Genomic DNA, 22,334 nt, shown 5'->3' with positions numbered 1-22,334 from the left:
CGGCAGGGGTGGCCACAGGTGGGCTACAGTTACCCCAAAATTTACCGTAGCTACCCCTCCCAGCACCGCCGCCTTCCCCAAGCACAATCCCAGCCCAGCCCCACCAGGGAATAGCTGGCATAGCCCCTGGCCCTGAGCGCACAGCCCACCCTCACCCGGCACACAAATCCAGAGGGCACATGCCTCCCATGGGGGTGTGAGCTGTGACAGGGAGCTGCTCGCCCCCAGATGAGCCGCCCTCAGCTCTACCCCACAACCCATGCCAGGGGCCCATTCACTGCCCTGGCTGGCAGCATGTGCCCCTGCCCCACTCCCTCCCTCAATGTGGGGGCCTCAATCAGCACCCGCTAATGCTCCTTCTCTCTCCCATGCACCTCCTCCCCCCCAACAGACTTACCAGCCAAATGTTGCTCTCCAAGCTGCTGGGCTGCGTATCAACTGACATGGCTGGTTAATAATCAGCCATCAGTATTGGACAAGAAAATCTTTATTGGTGCACCCCTAATTTCCACATATGAAACGACATTAATAAACATTTTTAAAAAGACTCAAAAAGGAGTCTCACCCTATAAGTGACCTGAGAAAGAGATACGCCTGGAACAATAATTTATTTTATTATAATACTTCACTTCCACAAGGGTGAACCCCTCTATCAATAAGAAAGAAATGCACAAATATGAACTTTAGCAAGCAATTATCAAATAGTTTAAATACACAAAGACAGGAGCCTGGAAACAGCACAGCAACCTATAAATAGTCTGCCATACACAATCCCTCTTTTATTTATAGAAGGCCAAACTTCCCAAAGGTCTAAATGGCAGCTATAGTCCAATTTGCATGGGTATATGCTTTGTAATTACCTTTCAGCTGAAGGAGACATGCTGCTGGGAGCAATTCCTGGACATTTTCTACTGTCACATGAACTGTTTCTGTATATACAAAGTCCAGGAGGATTTCCATAGTTGAGGCTGTCAACCCTTGTATATCCACATAGGGTTTATCTTTCTCTGAAAGCTGCAAATTAGAAGGAGATGACAATGGTTTTCAAAGACTGCCTGAAAAAACAATGATGCTGCTGACTAGGATCTGAAAATATGACCCTTCAAAGGCTGCAACAGTGCTCTGCCTTTTTAGTGCATATAAAAAGGGAAAACGAGTAAGAGGAGGGAATTTCCTTAGAGCAGGGCTTAGAAACCTATGGTCAGAGCTGTTCATATTGCTAATTACAACATGAGCTTCCCTTGTAAAAGATTAAATTAAACTATCTGTTATGAATGGATAAAGTAAATTCAATGAGGAAAGGAAACTAATACTTGCAAGGAAGCTGCGAAACTAGAAAAAGCAAGAGACTTTAGTGGTGAAAGAAATTAGACCAATTATGGCATTTCCATGGAAACACTGACATGGGAGCAGCCATGGAAGAGAGAGAGGATGGGATTGAATTTGTTCTGTGGTAAGTGAGAAACACTTACTGTAGAGAAGGCATAAAAGTCAAGAGCAATATAGAAAGCAGAAGGAAGGGAGTGAACTACCAAGTCCACTGACATTAGTAATATGTTTCAGAGTTTGAGGCAGAAGGGCCCATCAGATCAGCCCGGCCTCCTGTGTATCAAAGGCCATTAATTTCACCAAGTTACCTTATATTGAGTTCAAGAACCTGGATAAGACTAAAGCATCTCATTTCTGCAAAAATTAAACTGTGGTGTGTTACAAGGAGAAAACAGGACAGACCAAGATGCCACCAGTACCCCTTCAAAGGTACAGACCAAGATGCCAAAAACCCCTTCAAAGGTAGGATACTGATCAGATGAGATGCATCCAGATGATTCTAGGAGGCAATCACAACTCTTGCCATAGAAGACAGTGAGAAATACCCAGTTTAGTTGGGAGAAAAGGAATGAAAACTTAACAGATGCCAACAAATTGGAAGCTGCAGAGTGGAATATACCTAGATGATATACACCTTCATCCTGTATTCCAAACGTGTGAGAGTTGAGTCAGGATGCTGCTGCAAGAGAGGTATCAAGCATCGATGCCAACAGCCCCTACAGCAATATGTCCCATGCTTTGCATGAAACAGGGCTTTCCCAAGAGGCCAGCCCAAGGCTCTGGAACCACCACCATCACCACTTATTTTTTGTGCACTGCTTTCACTGATCCAAACACTGGGTACAACACATACATTAGAAACCCCCCTCTAGTTTCACTTTGCAGAGAGGAACAGAGAAAAACTGCCATGTGACAGATGCAAGTCATGTGCCTTAAGGCCCTGCTGGCCAGCATTCAAGCTCTAGCAGACATCCTCATGAAAACCAGAGCAGAATCAGAAGTTTATTTTCAGGAGAAGGATGTTTCTACACATTCTCCCAGGGAAGCAAAACAGTTCCTAGAGAGTACTGTTAGATAGAGTACAGGCAACCCCCACTTAACACTTTCACTTAGTGCTATTTCGCTATAACGCTCATTTGAAATTGATACCTGATTTCACTTAGTGCTCAGGCAGGGGTGGGCAAAATGTGGCCCACCAGGCCATTCTATTCAGCCCGCGGGGCCCCTAAAAAATTTAGAAAATTAATATTTATCTGCCCCTGGCTGCCTATCATGCAGCCCTCAATGGCTTGCCAAAACTCAGTAAGCAGCTCTCTGCCCAAAATAATTGCCCACCCCTGGCTCAGTGACTTTTGTTATAACACTCGCGGTCATCATCTTGGATCACTAAAAACAATTGTGGTCGCCATCTTGAATCATCAAATACTTTTGGTTTCGCTTAACACTCGGTGTTTCAGGAACCAATTAAGAGTGCTAAGTGGGGGTCGCCTGTACTTTATCTTCATTGAACTATCTAGTTTTTCAGGAGTGGAGACAATGATCAGCTCTTAAAGCATCCTTAGAAGTTATAATAAGCCCTTCAGAAACAAGCACAGAAATTCCGGGGCCAAACCAAAAGTGGGGATATATTTGCCGAAATGACTTTTCAGTTTTCATTGCAAGTAACAATTCTACAAGGAAAACTGAAGAGTTAGTTCAGTTCCCTTACTCTATGCAAAGAAAGGCAGTTGTCAACAGCCAGGGATTCAGCAGGCGATCAATAGCTTCTCTGCCTCCTGGAAAAACAGAAAGGGAAATAAATGAACATTAACACAGGATTGAAAAAAAAATTAAAGTAAACATTAAACTCAAAAGAGGGTGAAGGATGGAAATGTCACAGAGGCATAGTAATTGCATTTAGACAGTTCTCCATGGTGGTGAATTACTGACAACTAGTGCAGAGCTCAGACAAGAGCGACCCAAGGTATGACCTGATTATTAGCCTTCAACACAGAGCAGCCCAAGTTTAAGTAGATATTGCAGACTAGAAACTCATGTTGTGAGCAAGCAAAGAAATTCCCAACTTTCCAAGAGCTGAAAAGCTGAATTCACAGATTAGTTGGAACCTGACAGGGCCGAGCCATGAATTTAAATTTTTTTTTTTTTTTTTTTAAAGAGGAAAAGGTCAAATTAGCAGGACCAGATAAATCAGTTCCAAATCTTTTGAATTGTTCAAGACTTATATGTGGCCCTACAACAAGAAAGTATTCTCCACCCCAAACTTTTCAGCCTGGCGCTTCAGATGCTTGCAAATCTTTTGGCAGGCCTCCTACATGCAAGCCCAAACCTGGAGGCTTAGGATTTGGATGCCCCCGAGCTTCGTTTGCCCTCAGCTGTATGGCTGCAGGAACAAGCTAGGGAGGAATCTTCCATTTCCATAAAGTTGGCATGTAGCTGAAATCCTCCCGCTGGAGGCTGGCCAATGGGAAGCTAACTATGAGGCTCTTGAAGGGAGTCCTGTCCACAAGCAGACAAGGGTGCACCCTCCACTACACAGTGCCATTTAATTGTATTACATTGGTCAGGGTAGTTCCTTTGCCACCATCATGGTCATGGCATTTCCCCTGCCAGGTAAGTATAAGCTGGAAGCGATTATGCTACGACCTCAAACTTGTAACCTCTGAGCTGTCAACCGTGCACCTTAGCACCACCCCAACCCCTAGCACTTCCCTAGGACACTCGCAAGTTGTGATTGTAATTAATATACAAAGTACGGGTGGGCAATTATTTTGGGCAGAGGGCCACTTACTGAGTTTCAGCAAGCCATCAAGGGCTGCATGACAGGCAGTCCAGGGCAGATTAACATACATTTTCTAAATTTTTAGGGGCCCTGAGGGCCGGATAGAATGACCTGGCGGGCCGCATCCGGCCCTTGGGCTGCATTTTGCCCACCCCTGACTTAGATGAAAGCCCTTGTTATGCCAGTTAATCTACTTCACAATCAGTCACACTGAGTTCTCTCAGATGACTGGAGAGACATAACTAAAAACCTAAGTTACGGAGAGACAACGGGTTTTTCATGGCCCGCTCACAGCACACGGATTTTGTGGGCATTTTGCCATGGCCCCATCCCTTACTACTACCTTACTACTGCTTTCTTTGCCCTGCCCATCACTGTTGATTGGCACCTTCATTCAGTCTACCTCACTACTGATTTTTTTCCCCCGGTTGATTTCATGGGAAATTGTGGCCAGTGCCGGATTTCCCAGCAATTGCAGCAATCACGGACAACGCTGTTTTTCATGGTTTCAGTGAAATCTGCAAAACCACTATTTAGAGTTATATCTAGGGACCTACCTATCAGCACACAAAACCAGAGCTGACTGAAACAGTTACCATACATAACCCCTGTTACCTGATCAGTGAATTTGCTATCACCACACATAGCTTAGGGTTTAGCAAGCATCTCTCTTGGAGGAAGTTTTTCCATAAACACACGGTACTGGCATATCTTACTTGGCAGGCCTCTGAGATTGGGGTTTCAAACAGAAAAGCAAAACTTTACGATGAACAAAGAACATGTAAAACCTTTAAGTGACACAGAAGGACAAAAGAAGAGCCAAGGGTCAGAAGCACTTTTCAGTCCTTGAAACAGCTATAAACAACTATTATCACAGGCACTAAAATTTGGAGATTTAAAGGCGGCGCGCACAGGAGTAAAAACTGACAATCACAACCTAATTCCTAGCACACACAAATCACTGCCCCTGTTCCCCTTTATTGGGGCTCTCAATTAGGCCCCCAGGATTTGAGATGCTATGTACATTGCTAGATGTGATCCCTTTGGTCACATGCACTGAGAAAGAGCTAGGGGCTGAAGTGGAGAGAGTCTACGTCCATGCCTCAGCTGTTGGTAGATGGAGAACTTCAGTCTGTGCAGATGTAAAGCCTAAACTTTCAACAATCAAACTCACTTCATTGTTTCCTTTATGTTCTCTATACCCATCAATACAAACATACTTCATAAAAGCCATTTCAGTTTTTGTAGGGATAACAAAGCAAAATTATAAATCATGAAGACCAAAAAATACAGGGTAAATATAAGCAGGTCCAAAAAAAGCTTCTAGAAACTAACAATCATTTACCCATTAGGACTAGGTAAGAGAAAAATATGGCATATGTCCAGAAAAGCAGACCTCTAGCTGGTAGCTTTGTTCACTGGCTAAGATTAGGAAAACCAGTATCTCCAGAAAGATTTCAGGTAGACTGCCTGAATCTCCAGTTGCTCATGCCTCTTCTCTCCCTAGTAATTGAGAAGTTACTAGGAAACCAAAGTTATCTTTTGTACTTCTGTGGAAGAAGCCACAAAGATCATTTAAAAAAACAAACCAATTTTATGATCTTTTCCTTTACCTTCTCTACTTTTTCCCTATTTGCTACAACATCAAGTCTGAATCAGTCACCCATAGCTTTAGATTTACCCATCTGAATCAATGTTAGCTGTAGCTCTGCCAAAGTCATTTTACTACTTAGAACAGGGATGGGGAAAATGGCAGATCCAGCCAACAGCTGGACTCCATTTCCCAGCAGCCTCTGCCCATGTTGCTGCGGGGCTGTGACAACAAGAGGCCAGGGTTTCCATAGAGACTGGCCCCAGTAGCACTGGCAGGGTGCATGGGCTGGGCAGGGAGGCTGCTGGGGCCAGTCTCCATAGAAACCCTGGCCCCACACTGTCATGGCCCTGCTGCTCCTAGGGTCTCCATGGAAACCAGTCGCAGCAATGTGGCCAGGGGCCCTAGGAAATGGAGTCTGCTGCAGGCCTGATCTAGCCCGGACTTTGCCCGCCCCTGACTTGGAACAAGAACATGTCTTTAGTGTAAACTGCGAATATCAAACTCACCCAGCCCTGTGGGCCAGATGAGTAAAGCAGGGCTGGTCTGCTAGGGACCAGTGGTTTTCAACCTGTGGTCTGCAGACTATATCTAGGAGGTCCGTGAAAGATGACTACGATCAAAAGCAAGTGAATACCACACTTAAAATTCAAAAAGGTCCATGCCTCCATTCAAAATTTCCAAAGGGGTTCACAAATGAAAGAAGGTTGAAAACCACTGTGCTAGACAGATTTGGCCCAAAGATCAGCCCACACACAGATGCAGCATAGGTGCTAGATCTGGCACCGCTAGTGTAGGCTAATACAAATAATAAAACAACAGTTTCTAATCAAGAGAGCACTACACTGGGGTTCAGGAGATCAATGTTATATTCTTGGTTCTGCTACTGACCTGTTCTATGATATTGAATGAGATGCAACTCATCTCTGGACTGGCTGCCTACCCAGCTCTCTCTCACTCTTATTTATTTAGGTTGCAAACTCTCTAGGCATTGTTTCTGGTTATACAACACTTAACATAATAGGATAATAATCCCATTTGAAATCTTTAATTACTATTAAGATGCAAATACCATGATCAGAAAGACTGTTGGATGACAAGACCACTGGGGGAATGTTTTTCGTTTGAAACCTTTGAGTCCTTAGGCTTTCAATAACCTGAGTAGTCAGAGCCAGATCCTATTCTACCTATAAGAATATACATGATCTTATTGTACTCTCCTTCTGAAAAACAGTTAATGCAAGAAGTGGATGGATCCTCTTCCTGCTCACAGTTTCTTTTGACTTAGTCTGTCATCTTAGCCTTCAGACCATTACAAGTGTGCACAGTAACATTTTTCTGGCACTTGAACCAGGTAGAATTGGATCACACTTGGTTATATAATACACATAATAAAATCTAACCCTTCAAGATGAAAGCAAAATCCTTTCTAGAACCAAGAACATGCAAGAGCTGGATGAAGCATGTACCAAAATGTAGTGTAGCAGGAGGCTGACGGCCATGAAACCGTAAAAACTGCCAGTCGCCACTTCTGCACGGCACTGCTAAACTTCAGCAAGCTCGCTAAAAAGCCACTAGCTAGTTAAAGCTGAGCAAAGCAGCTGCAAGCTTTGTTAAAGTAGAAACTTTGTCAAGGACAATAAGAAGATGCTCAGAAAGAGAAAAAAAAGTGTGATAAGAAAAGTATAACAGCCTGGGTGTGTCTATGCAGACAGAGTTTTAGAAAGATAACCAATAGTGAAAACTCAATTAGGCAAATAACCTATAAAATGGCCAGTAGCCTTGGCAACAGTCATGGTAAAAATAATAAATACGCAACTAAAAAGGCATAAAAAAAAGTTTGGGAACAAGAGGCCACTGGATTACTAAACCGCTGGATGACTAGACTATGCCCCAGTGAGACCCTGAATTGTCTAATATCAAGGATAGGGAGGAAGACTCGCTTGTAAAGTAACCAGTGCATGTCTAGGTATAGGAGCATGTGCTATCTGCTGAATAAACCTACATTAGCAAGGTGGAAACTCCTGTCTCTTGAGCACTCTCTCTCTCTCTCTCTCAACAACCCCCTGGATCCCCAGTCGGAGGTTTTGAGGCACCAGCCACATTCGTGACAGACACGGATCCAAAGTCCTTTTGCGACAACTGCCTGGCCTACCTCGCTGGTGAACATTGCGCAGAAGTAATCGCTGCAAGCAGCCAACACAATCCGATGGGCTGGGAAATCCTTCTGCTCCACGCGCAGGGTCACGTCACAGAGAGTATTGCTCTTCCGCAGGGAATTCATTGCGTTGAGGATGGACTTGGCGTGCGAGTTAGTCATGATATCTTTCGGAGCCATAGCGTCAGCAGCATAGCACGGAGAGCGGGAGGCGCCTCAGCTCCCTGCGAGCAGAGCCGTACTTCACCGGGAGCGCGGGGAGCCTCCGACACGGAGACCGCAAACAGACGCCACTTGTCGAGGGGCAAACCGTTTCATCCGGGCTCAATGCGCTGCCGTTCGGACGCCCGCGCCTGCTGTCCCAGGAGCTTCATAGGACAAAAGGGCACAAACAGTTAATCCCAGGACAGCGTCTGAAGGCTCATGCCAGGTTTCTGGCACAAAAGTGACAGCTAGGGCGGCCATCGTAGAGGACAGTTCGGCTGTCCTCTATTGATACGAAACCGGACGCCGCTATGTCCTCGATTTTTCTCTTGAAATGGACATAAGGCGCTGGGTTTCGTATCAAGAGAGGACAGAGTAGCAGAAAACCGGACTGTCCTTTACGATGGCCACCCGAGCCTGTGTGGAAAGGGCTATGTCGGCACGGGCCAATCCCGGGATCTCTGCTCCGGGATAAACCCAGGCACCAGCTGTCCCGGGACAAAGGCAGCACCTGCTCCTGGCTCAGGAGGCCGGCGGGGACCAGTCTGGGCGGCCAGAGCCACCGCGGGCGGGGCAGCGGGCACCCCCCCGCCGGGGGAGCACAGCCCCCTCCCCTGACAGGCACACCCCGCCCGCGGACACACCTCAGCCCGCACCACGCCCGCAGCGGGGAACGGGCCCGGCGCCCGCTGATGGCATCACAGGCCTGCAGCCGTTCGTGCCACGTGACCCAAGCTCCTGCAGTGCGCGCTGACAGCGTCAGCGCGCCCCGCCCCGCCCCTCGTTCCACGTGACCCCCCGAGCGGCTGCGTGCTCTTGTTGCCGCGGTTACTTCACGTCAGGGCCCGCCCCCACTTCCAGCTTCAGGGTCCTGCACTGCGCAGGCGCGTCGGAACTCCCTGCCATACGTGCCTCTTGTCCCGGTGGCCGAGTGCGGCGCGGGGGTCCTGCGCATGCTCATCGCGTGATACTGCTCCAGTTGGCCCCCGGCTCTAACGCGTGTTCGGGTCGGAGAGATGCTGGGAGCCCCGAGTCTACACCTGCACCCTCTGTGCGCACTGGAGCCAGAGCCGGGCATCTGTCTGCTGAGCACCCCCTGGCCCCTGCACAGGCATGCTTTTGCAAACACTACTCGCTGGGTCCTTGGTTGTCGCCGTGTTTGTCCAAGGACACAGGCAGGCAAGGCTCTTGGGTAGATGCGATCTCTTTCATTAGACCACCTGAGTTGTTGGAGGAAAGTTCTTGGCAAACTTAGGGGCGCAACCGCCCTTCTTCAGGCACCGGGAGTCTCTGCTGGTCCGCGACTCCCGAGGAATGAGAGACGCTAAGTGTGGCAGGAGGTCGGTGAGAAGGTAAATGGGTAGAGATTAGAGAGACCAAGGGTAAAGCAGAGAGGGGAGGGGGAAGAGAGCAGGGGGAACAAAGGCTAAAGGGAGACATTACAGAGACAGACTGTGAAAAAGCCTCTCTTCACTGCCTGACATCTGATTCAACAGGTGCCTGCCTGACCTGACCTCTTTTCTCCCCTCCCCTCCCCTTCTTTCCTTTATCTCCCTGATTTCCTACTATTTCCTCCTCCTTTGAGAGCCTCTTTCTTATCCTGTTTTATTACCTCTGTAATGTTTCGCATTGGCCTTTTCCCCCCTGCTCTTTTCCCCCTCCCCTTTTGTTTCTCCGCTCTACCTATTTATATTTTCACTACATCCTCTCGCACTTTGAGCTTCTCTCATTCCTGTTGCCCTGATCTCCAGCTATTTCCTTTTTCACAGACAGCCTCTTTTCCACCTTGTAGTCTATCACTGTAATGTCTCCCTTTAGCCTTTCCCCTCCTCTCTCTGCTTTACCTTTTGTCTTTCTAATTTCTCCCTATTTACCTTCTCACTGACATCCTGCCACACTTCTAGCTTCTCTTATTCCTTGGAGTCTCAGACCAGCAGAGGCTCCCTGTGCCTGAAGAAGGGTAGCTGCACCCAAAAGCTTGCTAAGAACTTTTTTCCAACTACTCAGTTGGTTTAATAAAAGATATCACATCTACCCAACAAACCTTGCCTGCCTAGTCGCTCTAATAAAAGATATTCCTCTGCCATGAGTTTTGATTCCTTTTGTCTCTAGACCAATGCAGTTACAACCTGGACACCTGACCCCTATGGAGTCTGAGCCAACAGGATCCCAACCTACAGACATAGTTTACAGAGAACATTATATATGGAGCATCTTTACCACAGCGCACATCCCTATGGTACAGTTCACAACAGCAGCCTTAAAGGGACTCTTGCCAACAACACTTCTACTGGAAACTCATTTAATGGCAGCACTTCAACGTTGGCTCAGAACATAATGAAGGAAATTCTCATCTGAGTTCTTAATTCCAAAACACAAATGACACCAATTGCTCATTTAAGGCTTTATCTTGCAAGATGCTGAGAATATGCAGCTCTGTGTATAAGCTGCAGAAAAGCTGCTAGAGCTGAAGAATGTTTAACATGAAGAGCCCACAGCATTTAATAGAGATTGTCATTATGGGGGATCACAAGCATTAAAGCAGATGGTGTGACTTTGGGAGAGGAATGTGCCCTTTTAGGTCAAAGCTGGATAAATAAAGTGGTGTCTTCATAGCATAGAAACCAGTGAGAGGGTATAGGAACCGTGTTGGTTCCACATGCTAGAAGTTGCTATGCCCCGGGCTCTGGTCCTACAGGTGGCTGTTTGCACAGAACTGAGCTTTTTACCCTGCTATTCAGATTGCCTAGTTCAGCCCCAGATCCAAAAGTAGGTGTCCCACAAAACTCAAAAACCTTGATCCAATTGGTTTAAATAAAAGTACAGAAAAACAGACCTCCACCAGGTAGAACTGTACTGTGGGGGGTGGCAGAGCTGAGATTCAGCTAGGGTTACCCATCCTGCTCTATCCTTGGGCCCCAAATCTTGCAAGGGAGATGCCTGTGGGTCCATGCACATGTGAGAGAAATTGGAGCTCAGCAGTAGTGGACCAGGGACCATGTGCTGCTTTGCCTAGGTTTGCCACCAGGAGGATCTGAGAAGACAGAGCTGCATGCAAGCCACCAGCACATTGAACAAATACTCTGGAGCCTGGTCTGTTTGTGGAAGGTTCCCCACCACCATCTGAGTTCAGGGAAGAGGGAACTGGTGTGATGAGCCAACCAACCAGAAACACAGCTGCCAAACTTGAAGAAAGCAAGCTAAGACAGTGCCACATCTAGGCTTTCTTCTTCCCCCCATGCATGCCGTGCTGTCTCACCCTAAGAGTGGAGCTCTTCAGGTTCTCAGACATGGTACAGTCACCCCTTATTGGAAAGTTATCTCCCATAACAGCTGGCAGGAGCATAGACCAGCACCAGCAGCAAGGACCTTTGGAGGAATGGGACATCCTCATTGCCCCATGGTCCCTGTCCACTTCCCAACCGTGATTTGGGGTGTTATCTTCCTTCTACTTATCAGCTTTAAATGCCCTGTCTCTCCAGAGCCCCCATGGTTCCTCCACATTAAGTTTCATGCCCCTGTCCTGCCATGCCTCCTCCTGCATAACCCCCTCTGCCTTCCTTGGACTAGCGCCGCACAGCAATCCAGAGGCAGGATTGCAATCTGGCCAGCTTGAGGCCAATAACAGTATAAGTGGGGGCTGTAAAACCTGACCTGAACCATGGGGAAGAAAGGTTTAGCATTTCTGTCAAAACTGCAAAAGAGGCATGTAGTCACATGGAAAATTAACCCTGTACAATCTTAGTGGATACAAAGTGTCCCCTAGCTTTACCTCAGTGTAGCTGGCTAAAATCAACCCTATGCCCCTTGAATAGAACTGAAGCTACTCCCTAATGGTCCCAGAATGCTGTGGTGACCAGATTATAGCAGTTTATGATATCATTTTGTATAGTTTAGATCAGTTTGATAGGAGTAGGGATGCAAAAATATAGCCCAAGATAAGTTTGCCCTAAACAAACACTTGAGAGCTGCTAGAGGACAGTGCCCTACTGCTAGTTTTGAAGATTTTACTTTCTCCCCAGCCAACCTGCAAAACTAGTTCATCGGGAAGGGTAAAAAGCCAGAAGTGCATATAACAAGGAAATTTGGGAAGGCCAGAGAGGATCTCTTGCTCTCTGCAGTTGTTATACACAGTATATGATTAGGGAGTCAGGATGAAGACTTAATGGGCATCCTCTGTCTGTCTGAAGAAACTACATCTGTCTAGGTTACCATCAAGAGATCTGGATGGTGGTACATCACTGGTCATATAAAGTCTATAAGTATTTAGATTGTTCTTGTTCTTAAAATTCCTTTTTTCCCCCTAAATGTTTTGTTACTACTGCAAAATACTAAATAATGCTTTGGTTTGAAATGGCTACCTGGTCTGTATACTCGCTGCTACTCTCAAGCTCCCAGAGGAAAGAATCACAGGCATTGAACCCAGTCAGGTCTGTTATATGAGCGTAGTCAAGACACTGGCTTTGGGAGTGCAGAGTCCAGTTTAACAGCCAGAGGATTGCATGATTTCACGCTAGAAAAGATAAAAAGGCATAAGATGTGACACCTGTGCCCTGGTTTCAGGGCAACCTCAGAAACCAGCAGGAGTGAATATATGTAGATACCCTTAGAATCTAAGGATATCTGCAGGGGTATAGGTTGTAGCCATGCAGGGGTATAGGTTGTAGCATAGCTCTAAGGCTATTATTATATCAGTGATTCCGTCTATAGGGTACGCCTTCTTTAATTAGCTGTCTGTGTCTCTCTAAATGACAGGTATTCAGGCAGAAGAACGTGTGGTTATCTTTGGTTGTGTGATATTTAGTCTGAACAATTTGGTCAACAACCATTATTATATATAGCTTCCAATCTGGCTGTGAGAGATGGCCAGAGGGACCAAGTCCCTGCACATCCCATTAACTCCAAGGAGAGATAAGAAAAGGCTGACAGTGTGCCAAGCTGGGTTCCCAAAAGCAGGAACATGCTGAAAAGAAGGATACTTCTGAAAACAAACATATTAATAATCAGGGCTCAGAGTGAGATTGACTGAACCAAGGAAAGTGGTAGAACCAATTCCTGTCTTCCACTGCAAAACTTTCCCACCAGGATCCTTTCCCCACCCTCGCACCTGAATTTTTGACTGGTGACCACAAATCAGAAAGCCAATTTGTTTTTCCGATGTTTGCCTTTCTGTTTTCAAATGCGTTCAAAGCAGATATTTTGCACTGTGGGTCCTTACACATGGCTTGCAGGGGTTTGCAAATAGGTTTCAGGAACTCAGTCACATTTCTTTTCTTCGTAGCTAGAACAATCTATAACGTACCTTTTCCACACTCTCTCTGTTGAAAGGACTGTTGGGAGCAGGTCCAAGCCCTGAGTCCTTTGTTCCCTTAGGCTCCCGGGACTGGCAGGAGTATAATCACAATCACTAACTTTGGGCCTCGAGGCAAAGTAGTCTGGCTGTGAACTTTGTGTTTGACAGCCCTCTTGACAAAGAGATCCCCAGATTTATTGTTTAGACCCTGAAATAACACCATCCTAAGAAGTTTTGTATGTTTTTTATTTTAATATTTCATTGTTTCTATAATTGTTGTGTCTTTTATTGTAATCCATCCTGAGCCTGTTTTGAGAAGGGTGACATATAAATCTAAAAAATAAATAAATAGGTGCCTTTTCCAGAAGCCTTTCCAGCAGCTGTTGAAACTCAAAACCCCACAGAAGGTAGGAAATATCTGTTTTAGTTGGTCTCTCCAGGGGCGCATGATAGATGCAACGCATAACATTCAGGCTTTGCACAGGGTTCCAAAACACCATTGTTCTGCACCTAGTAGCAAAAGAAATATACAGATCTAGACAAAAATAAGAAATAATATAATTCTTTGCCTCAGCTGCTTTACAGAATTCTTTGGGCCGAGGTGACCCAGGATCTTTCTGGGCTGTCCTTGGCTTGGGCTCTGACCATATCATGCCTCCCAAATCTGGGGGAGTACCAGCAGGTCACGACTGGGGCCCCCCATAATCCCCTTATGCATTGCCTATGGCTCTGACTTATGAAGTCCTACTAGCTTTGGCCCTCTTGGATCTTGGTTGGGCCCAGAGCTAAAGCCTATCCCCTTTCTTCTCTTGCCCAGAATTTCTGTTCCTGTCTGGGTGAATCTCCTGAATGTATAGGACTCCTTGCAATACCCAGTTCCTTTGTCCCGCTGCTGTTTTTTTCTCCTTACTCCATCAGCCCCCCACAGACAAGCTGGAGGATAACTTTTCCGAGCTCCAGCCACTCTCCTTAGCATATCTATGCTTCAATCCAGAGAATAGTCATTAAGTTTAATGACCCTCTATTGTATCTACTGTCTCCAAAGAATGGATTGCACACCCATAAAAAGGCATCCTGTGATACAAGTTGCATAGTAACTACATAATATGAAACAGAATTCTTACTTGAACAGGCATTTCTCTAATCTCCAGAGGACTCCAAAACTTTTTTGTTATAGAATGGAATCATGGGAAGGACAAAAAAGCTGAAAAGACACCAGTACCCATACAGTGGGAAATAATCTCAGCTCAGCTTCCTCTTGGCTTTACAAAAGGTGCAACTGCTTTAGGCTTTTTATTCTGCTACCCATATCTGGGCAGCAAAATCAATGCTAATAACACTCAAAGATCTTCTTGGAGTCTCTGGCACAGCTGGGAGGATGCTTTGGGGAAAATAAGACTCTATGCCCTGTAACTATACTAAAGTCCAAGCATAGGGGAGTGTTCCTGCTTGTTTAGCCAGCCTCTGTACTACTTTGTTCTGCCTTGGCTGCAGACTAACATGGCCAATTATCCCTGTGTTTACTTACTTAGTTCCACATGTGTAAAGTGGTATCCTGTGCTTGATAACTGCAGGTGCAGTTTCTCTCTTGCCTCAGTTAATTACTTCCCTAGCTTTAGCAAGACTGTTGTGTCAGCTTTGCCTGAAAGCATGGGCTGGGACAAAACCTTTCCAAAGGAATCTCTAAGAATTAGATGGAATCTGTTGGGTCAAAAATAAGCCATGCAAATCCAAATTACAGACTTTATTAATGAAGATATTTTGGAATGAAATCCAGAACAAAATTGACCCTTTGTAGTTGAATACACATTCATAGATTAGGTACCAAATACTGTACATTATTACAAATAAGTTAATATAAAGAAAGCATGTGCCATGGATACCATATATAAAAAGTAGTTACTAATTCTGTTAGCATCGTTAGTAGGTTAACATCTCTAGTCTATCAGAGAAATAAAAGAAAGACACATGGACAATCATAAGAGATACAGAATAGTGAGCAAAATGGGAGTATAACAGGAAACAACGATAGCTGTCTAAGTAGGGAAGGCTGGTAGAGAGGACAAGGTACTAGGCTGGGACTCTGGTGATGTGGGCTCGATTTCTGACTCTGCTCCAGTTTTCCTGAGCAAACTGTTTAATGTATGTGGGCTTCAGTTCTCTGCCTGAGAGATGGAGGAGGACTGAAAGGCACTTAGACTAAATAGGGGTGAGGGCTGCAGAACTGTTTAGGGGTATGGGCAAATATATCTTTTACCTGCTTTAAAAAGGAAAGGGGGCTGCTGCTTTGAAGTGTGTATCAGCTATTATACTGTCACTTTCACAGCTGCATGATCTGGTAGTGACATAATTACACTAAATTACCTTGACTTTGACCTTGAATGAAACAGGGTTAAACTCGTATCACCACAGAATTATGCAAATGTAGCAGTAGCATGATAGCAGCTTATACTGGTATCCTTTGATACTGAAGTTGTTACATCCATCTATACCCTGCCTCAGTGTTTCCCAGACCTCTCGCCTCCCTATTTCAGCTGCAGCCGCCACTTCTTTTGCTGCTGTTTCCTTTGCCACCAGTTCCAAACTGCTGCTGCTGCCCCTCAGCAGCGGGGTAAATTGGCAGCAATTGGCCATGAGACCTGGCAGCAAGGGGAAGGGGCACTGCTGTCTGAAGTAGGGGGTCACAAGAGTAGCTGAAGAATGGGGAAGGGCACAGCTGATTGTCACCATGATTTGCATGCACCTTTATAGGAACATTCACCCCCTTTCCCCTCCTCCCGCCTATGGGCATGCCCCAGTTTGGGAAACACTGACCTAGGTGATTAATGCTCATGGATATCCAGAGAAGTTGCAAGGAAGAGCCCAGCTGGCTGCTCCAAAACAACTGGCTTATTAAACCTGGGGCATGTTTTTACAAGATGCTTTTGACACTCCATGGTAAACCAGTCCTAGTGAAAAGCACCTGACCAGCCACAGAGATATTAAAGGATAGCAAATGCCAGTTGTCCATTGGATCTCAGAAGATTAGACTTCCTGCCAGCACTATGAAAGGCCACTGTGAGCAAAGTCAGCAGCTTTTTGGATTACTCAAAGACACAGAAACAACCCCATTCCCTCTGCTCTCAGTGCATTTCCCTTTCAGGGATGGTCTTGTGGCTAAGGCACTTGGCAGGTAGTTGACAGAACTGGGTTCTGTTCTTGACTCCACAACAGACCTTCCTGCACAACCTTAATCAAGTCATCTCAACTACTTTCTGCCTCGGTTCCACTTGTGTAAAGTGAGGATACCATTTTCTTGTCCCCCAGGGGTATTCCAAGGTTAAATCCACAAAGTCTTGGAAGGCACTGGCTTTGCTGGGACTGATGTAAGTACCTAGATAAAATGAAATTGTAAACTTCATCTACTATCAGCTGCTGCCCACAAAGCTTGGTAGGTATCCTGGTCTTAAAGACATTTTCCATAAAACTGAAAAGAATATATAAAGCCTTGGAAGATGGCAAGATTCATGGCTCCTCTTCAATGAGAGAGTTGGAGTGGTTCGTAGGAGTGCAGAGAGACTAGCAGCCAGCTCTTTTTTCCTTTCATTCCCCATACATGCAGACATACGGACAGGCTGGCTCACTCCTGCTGCATCCTGCAGGGATGCACTGTTTGCACCATGGTCTGCAAACTAGCAGTTGCTTTGCAGAATCAATTAAGAGGGAGAATTTATCAGCATTTGCCCGAATCCTGGCACTCTCTAAATGATCCTGTACCATTTAGGTAGCAGCCTGTGTCCTAGCAAAGTGCCATCACCAGGGCAATGTTTGCAAGGTCTCAGTGCAAAACTGCTGATAATCTTATCAGCTGAAACACATCCACAAACCAAATACAGTGGTCTCCTTGGGGATAAATACCAGGAAAGCCTCTGGAGCCATTTAGTGCAGTCCCCTGCATTTGTAGCCAATCATTACCCAGGGATTTGATGGACCTGTTGCCTCTTGTCTTTCCAAAGCAAAGGTCTTTGTCACCATGTGCACAACTTGCTCTCTGTTACTCTGCTAAGAAATCTAGCAGGTCCCTTTGCCTCTAAGATCCAAATGGAGGCTTCAAAACTTGTCTTGCCTGCACACTGTTCCTGGATCAATCCTTCCCCAAAAGATATAGAAAGGACACTGTGTCCAAAGTGAGCTCACTTCTCATGCTTCTCCACAGATAGATAAATAAATAGGATGAGAGTGAAAAGAAGACACAGCGGGAAGCGTACACAACAGTTCTCTGTTTGCCCCTCAGTCCAAAGAGGAGCAGAGAGGGTAACAATATGCCAAAATTAATCCAGGTCTTCCAAATGACAGCTATGTTTGAAGGACACAGTCAGGATTAGTGTGGTCTGAACTCTGTTCCTACAGTGGTGTCCTCCAGGGGTAATGGGGGACAAAGGCAGGAAGTGCCCAGGCCTCTGTCTCAGCACAAATATATGGCTTGCAGATAGATGTTGGATCATCCCAAGAAGCTTAGAGGGTGGCAGACTGAGGAGCTCAGTGCCTCGGACTACCTGGCACTCTCTCAGGCAGGAAGTCTGGGGATACCCTGGCAAGGAAGGCAGTCAGCTGGGCAGGATGGCAGCAGATGCAGTGCTGGCTCTAGACTTGAGTGATGATCTCACCATTTTCAGGCACGTAGACTTGCACGGGGGCACCCTCAGGGGACCGCTTCAGGACATGGATCTGAGGGACCTGCACAGGGCAAAGGAAAGAGCTGCTTAATGGTACTGGAAAAGGCGCAGTCATCCTGTACATCAGATCTAGAGATCAATGCACAATGCCTGCCCCATGTAGGCATCCATACTGCATCTGGCATAACAGGATCCCACACCCTGTCTCATTCCACCCAAAAGGCACTGGAGGGCACCACAAGAGGCTACGTTAAAAGTGATAACTTCAAGCTAATGAATTCGGAGGCCTAAATTTAAAAATCCCACAAATAAATAAAACACGTGAGTCTTGTTCTAATCCCTGAAAGGGATGATGTGTCACAGAACTGTACGTAGGAAGGGAACCCGAAGGTTTAAAATAGGAGTAGAGTTAGGATTTAAGGGCATTGGTGGAGCCATCTCTGATCTGTATTAACTAGCTCCCTCTTCTGCATAGGTATAGATGCACATTTTTTGCAACAGAAACTGTCGATCCTGGATCTTGCAACAGGGTTTGTCGATCCCGGATTGGCCTCCTCAGCCATCTACAGACCCACAAATATGGAAAACAATCATCTTCGACTGTGAGGGATTGCAGAAGAAGAGATGCAAGTTTTGGAAGGGTTTCTGCGTTAAATAATTAGTCAAAGACACTGCACGGATATTTCAACTGTGTGCTCAAATACATTACAATATTATTAAAGTAGCCTTAAAGGTATAGGTCCAGAGTCTGGGTTGATCTAAACTGGAGTGGTGTCATTGGAGTCAATGGGCCAAACCTCCAACTGACATAACACTTCATAGCTCCACTAGAGCCAATGATGCTGATTTACACCAGCTAGATCTAGGATCTAGCTAAGGCAGTATACAATGCTGCTATTCTACATGCAAAGTGTCACAAATCTTGGCCTGAACACTATTCTGTCACAAATATTTTACTAGCATCATTTCTCTACAGAGCAGAGAATACACGGAAATGATACACTGGAGTAAATTCATAGGAGAGATGGTCTTGTGCCTGTGTTTTGCTCCAATGCAAGAGTGACCAACAGTAGTCATTAGCTGATGGTCTCAGTTCTACGTTTGTGACTCTTTTTTATTCCTTGACCCTGGAAACAAAGATCCGACTCTCTCAGCAAAGCCATAAATACCAAGCCATGATCACTACTGTTTACCAATCAAATTAGGATGAATTTACTGTGCTAGAGGGTCTCGTTAACAGAGGCTGTGAGTTACTATCCTCTCAAGGCTGATCCCATGCCTGGTAATTGCTAACCATTTAATTACAAGGTAAACAGCACATGGGGACACAGGAGGTCAGGAGGCCTGGGGCTAAATCACTTCCATTCTCCATGCTTTGCTGCTCCTATACATGAAAGCAAGGGTGCAGAGTAGTGGCTAAGGCAACCAAAGTTTAACAGGCAATATACTAGTAGCTTTCCCCCTTATAGGTCTGCCATGCCCTTCCATCCTAACCCTCTTCCTCTTTCACGCTTTGGGGCTCCCTTCACTCACAGTTCTGTGTCTGGCCGTAGAGTGATGTGGACACCATTCCTTCTAGGGATTAGAACAAGACTCACAAGCCTATTTAATCTGTAGAAATTTTAACTTGAGTTGGCAGAGCCTAGAGCGCAATCCATTCCTGCATTCCCCCCCTTCCCCTATTCCTGCCAGCTCATATTCATTGGGCACCGGTGGGCAAGGCAGCCCAAGCTTCTGCAGTGTGCTAGGTAAAATGACCAATTTTCAGGGAGCAAAATTTGGGGGACACAGTTTTGGCCCAGCTCAGGACACTGCCTGGCACTGATCTGGGACCAATTTATCACATGCAAGGATGAAGATCCTTTTTTCAGGGAGCCTTGGGGACACCAAGACACAGCCCTGAGATTTGGGGGTGTCTTGGAAAATCCAGGATAGTTAGTTACTTTACCCCCTGGCAAATGAGAAGCTAGTGTGATAGGAAGTTCCACTATTTCCCCTCGTCATGCAATGTCCCTGGAAGAGCACTGCCCTCTGCATTGGCTCTTACTCCCCAGGCTGCTCTACCTGAACTCGCTGCACGGGGGATCGCAAGGCATACAGCTCCTTGCCTGGCCCGCTGCACATTCGAAAAGTCCCCTGCCTGTCCAGCGAATGGGGCCGTGAGTTCCTCAGCTTGGTGCGTACATGCCATGACTTCAGCTCCTCCGTCACAGCTGATTTGGAAAGTGTCCTGCCTCTGGCTGTAGCATAGTCCTTGAGGGATGGGGTGCGCACGATCCTGCTCTGGGAGGGCACCAGTCTTTGGTAGCGCATGGGCACCCTGTCCTCCTCATAGGAAAACAGAGGTGGCCCACCGGCCCCCAGGGAAGGGCGGCTGCAGCTGAACTCCCTTGCAGCCACCGTGCGGCTCTCAGATACATACTCCACAGTTGGGATGCAGCAAGGAGGCAGCAGTAGCTGCTGGGAGGTCTGGTAGTAATACACTGCTCCAGGCCTGTCAACAATCTGGCCCCTTAATGTTGGAGAGGGCTGCGCAATAGCTGGTGGGGGCACTGGCCTCAGGAAGATGTCAGGGCTGCTGCTGCCAGGAGAGGTGGCATATGAAATGCTGGAGACGTCCGAGTTGCTGTCCTCAGAGCTGGAGTGATAGGTGGGGTTGGAGACCACGCTGGGCTTAGGCAGGGGAAAGCAGTAGCTGGGGACAGTGATGGTGTAGTATGTAGGGCGCCTCCTTGGTAGCATGCTTCTTCCACGGGGTTCCACGTAGTCCTGGCACACCTCCACTCTGTGGACAAGAGGAATCCATTTAGAGACCACTCCCAACACAGGCGATGAATGAAGGACTAACTATGCCCTTTCCCCTTCCCTCCTAGAATTTCAGGCTGAAAGCAAATCAAGGACCTGCCCGTGCCTAATGGCCCATCTGCGTAACATGATTAATCCATAGTGCACAAGGGAGGGATGTAGCCAGCATTGCATCCAGTTACCTTAAACTCCCCAGCCTAAATGATGATCACACAGCCACTTACAACTGGAAACAGGCCTTGCACAAGTCTGGAGTGGAGCTCTCACTCATGCCTCTGGAGGCAGCAAGGCTTCTTACTGGGCTGCTAGGCTCCCATCCCTGCCAGGCTGAAAGGAGCACCGTCAAAAATCCCAGAAAACTATTCACACTTAGGAAATGAGCAGTCCAGACAACACACATTAGAAGGTTTTATGAGCGATTCCAAGCACACAAACTTCCAATCCCCTTAGTACCACTTGTACCCATCAGCACTGTACCCACAAGACCTCCCATTTCATACTGTTCCCCCTTTGGCCTCAGTTCCTATGATGTGGGGAGAGGTGGTGGGTTTGTTTTTCATGAGACGTGTTAAATTCATCTTTTCCATAATCGTACAGTACAAGCTTGATACTGAAAATGAGCAGAGACCAGGATGAAGAAATGTCACTGGAAAGCCAGAAAAATGTCCTCTTGGAAAAAGCAATTCCATTCCATGAATGACGCTCACAACATCAATGCCAGGTCAGAAACCCTGATACTGACACCCCAAAGATCATCCTTCTACTATTAACACCAACACTGATACCTGCTCAGAACACTAAACCCTGACACTTAGACCCCAAACTGCAACACTGAGTGCTTTCTATTCCTATGCCCTAAAACCATCAACCCAAACCCAATGGGACTTCCTACCCCCAAATCTCAGTGACTCCCCCTTCCCCTCTTAATCTTCAATGCTGGCTCTTACCTTTAAGCCTCCACACTGACATCCCAAACAACACTGCCACCTCCTTGTACCCTTTAACACCAACACTACAGCCCTTACCTTTGAACTCGAGTGACTCCCCCTTGTACCTTATATCCCCAGATCCTGCAACATCCTATTCTATCCCAAGCCAAAACCAACCAGCAACAAAAATGAAAAAATAGAAGTAATGGATTGAAACCAAAATCCCTTCTCTAGGCAGAGCGTATTTTCTGAAAATGAAGAAGTATCAGGGACTCTGTAGAGTCCTTTAAGGACCTGACTACTGCTAATGATTATACATGGAAGGTTTCCAGTATGTTGAAGGAGAGCATCCTTCACCCAACAGCTATTTAGTGCATGGAGTTGGTTCAGTGGTATGAACGCTTGAGAGAAAGAAGTTCAGGAAGGACAGAACATCCCACTGTTGGACACTACAAGGTTAGAAAAGTTGCTAGAGTCCTAAAAATCACAGGTTCTAGGATTTAAGTCAGGCTCATTTAGTTACAGCATCTAGCTTTTCTTCCCTTTCCTAACAGAGTGCTCCACTCAGATCCATAGTCACCTGCTATCCCA

At 46.3% G+C, this 22,334-nt stretch overlaps 2 protein-coding genes across 4 annotated transcripts in view; both read right to left on the bottom strand.

Annotated features, from left to right (window-relative positions):
- The window catches only part of KLHL12 (kelch like family member 12), a 40,910-nt gene extending 32,066 nt beyond the window's left edge, over nucleotides 1-8,844 (bottom strand). The window contains exons 1-3 of one of the 2 annotated variants that reach the window (XM_006038422.3): nucleotides 8,706-8,844; nucleotides 7,855-8,225; nucleotides 861-1,014 (exon numbers count right to left, since the gene is read on the bottom strand). In XM_006038422.3, coding sequence (XP_006038484.1) covers nucleotides 861-1,014; nucleotides 7,855-8,037 — 337 coding nt within the window. In that variant the 5' untranslated portion in view covers nucleotides 8,038-8,225; nucleotides 8,706-8,844. Of the gene's footprint in view, nucleotides 1-860; nucleotides 1,015-3,037; nucleotides 3,107-7,854; nucleotides 8,226-8,705 lie in introns of those variants that run through there. The other variant, XM_025194938.1, reaches the window with a different exon arrangement.
- A 6,270-nt stretch (nucleotides 8,845-15,114) lies between these two features.
- Nucleotides 15,115-22,334, bottom strand: part of INAVA (innate immunity activator) — a 47,263-nt gene continuing 40,043 nt past the window's right edge. For both annotated transcript variants that reach the window (XM_006038420.3, XM_006038421.3), the window contains exons 8-9: nucleotides 20,074-20,794; nucleotides 15,115-18,070 (exon numbers count right to left, since the gene is read on the bottom strand). In XM_006038420.3, coding sequence (XP_006038482.1) covers nucleotides 17,978-18,070; nucleotides 20,074-20,794 — 814 coding nt within the window. In that variant the 3' untranslated portion in view covers nucleotides 15,115-17,977. The remainder of the gene's footprint in view (nucleotides 18,071-20,073; nucleotides 20,795-22,334) is intronic.

This window comes from Alligator sinensis, unplaced genomic scaffold (genome assembly GCF_000455745.1).
Source record: "Alligator sinensis unplaced genomic scaffold, ASM45574v1 scaffold1638_1, whole genome shotgun sequence".
Classification (NCBI taxonomy): Eukaryota; Metazoa; Chordata; order Crocodylia; family Alligatoridae; genus Alligator; species Alligator sinensis.
Note: the sequence above shows the minus strand (reverse complement) of the source record. Positions and strands in the feature narration are given on the sequence as shown.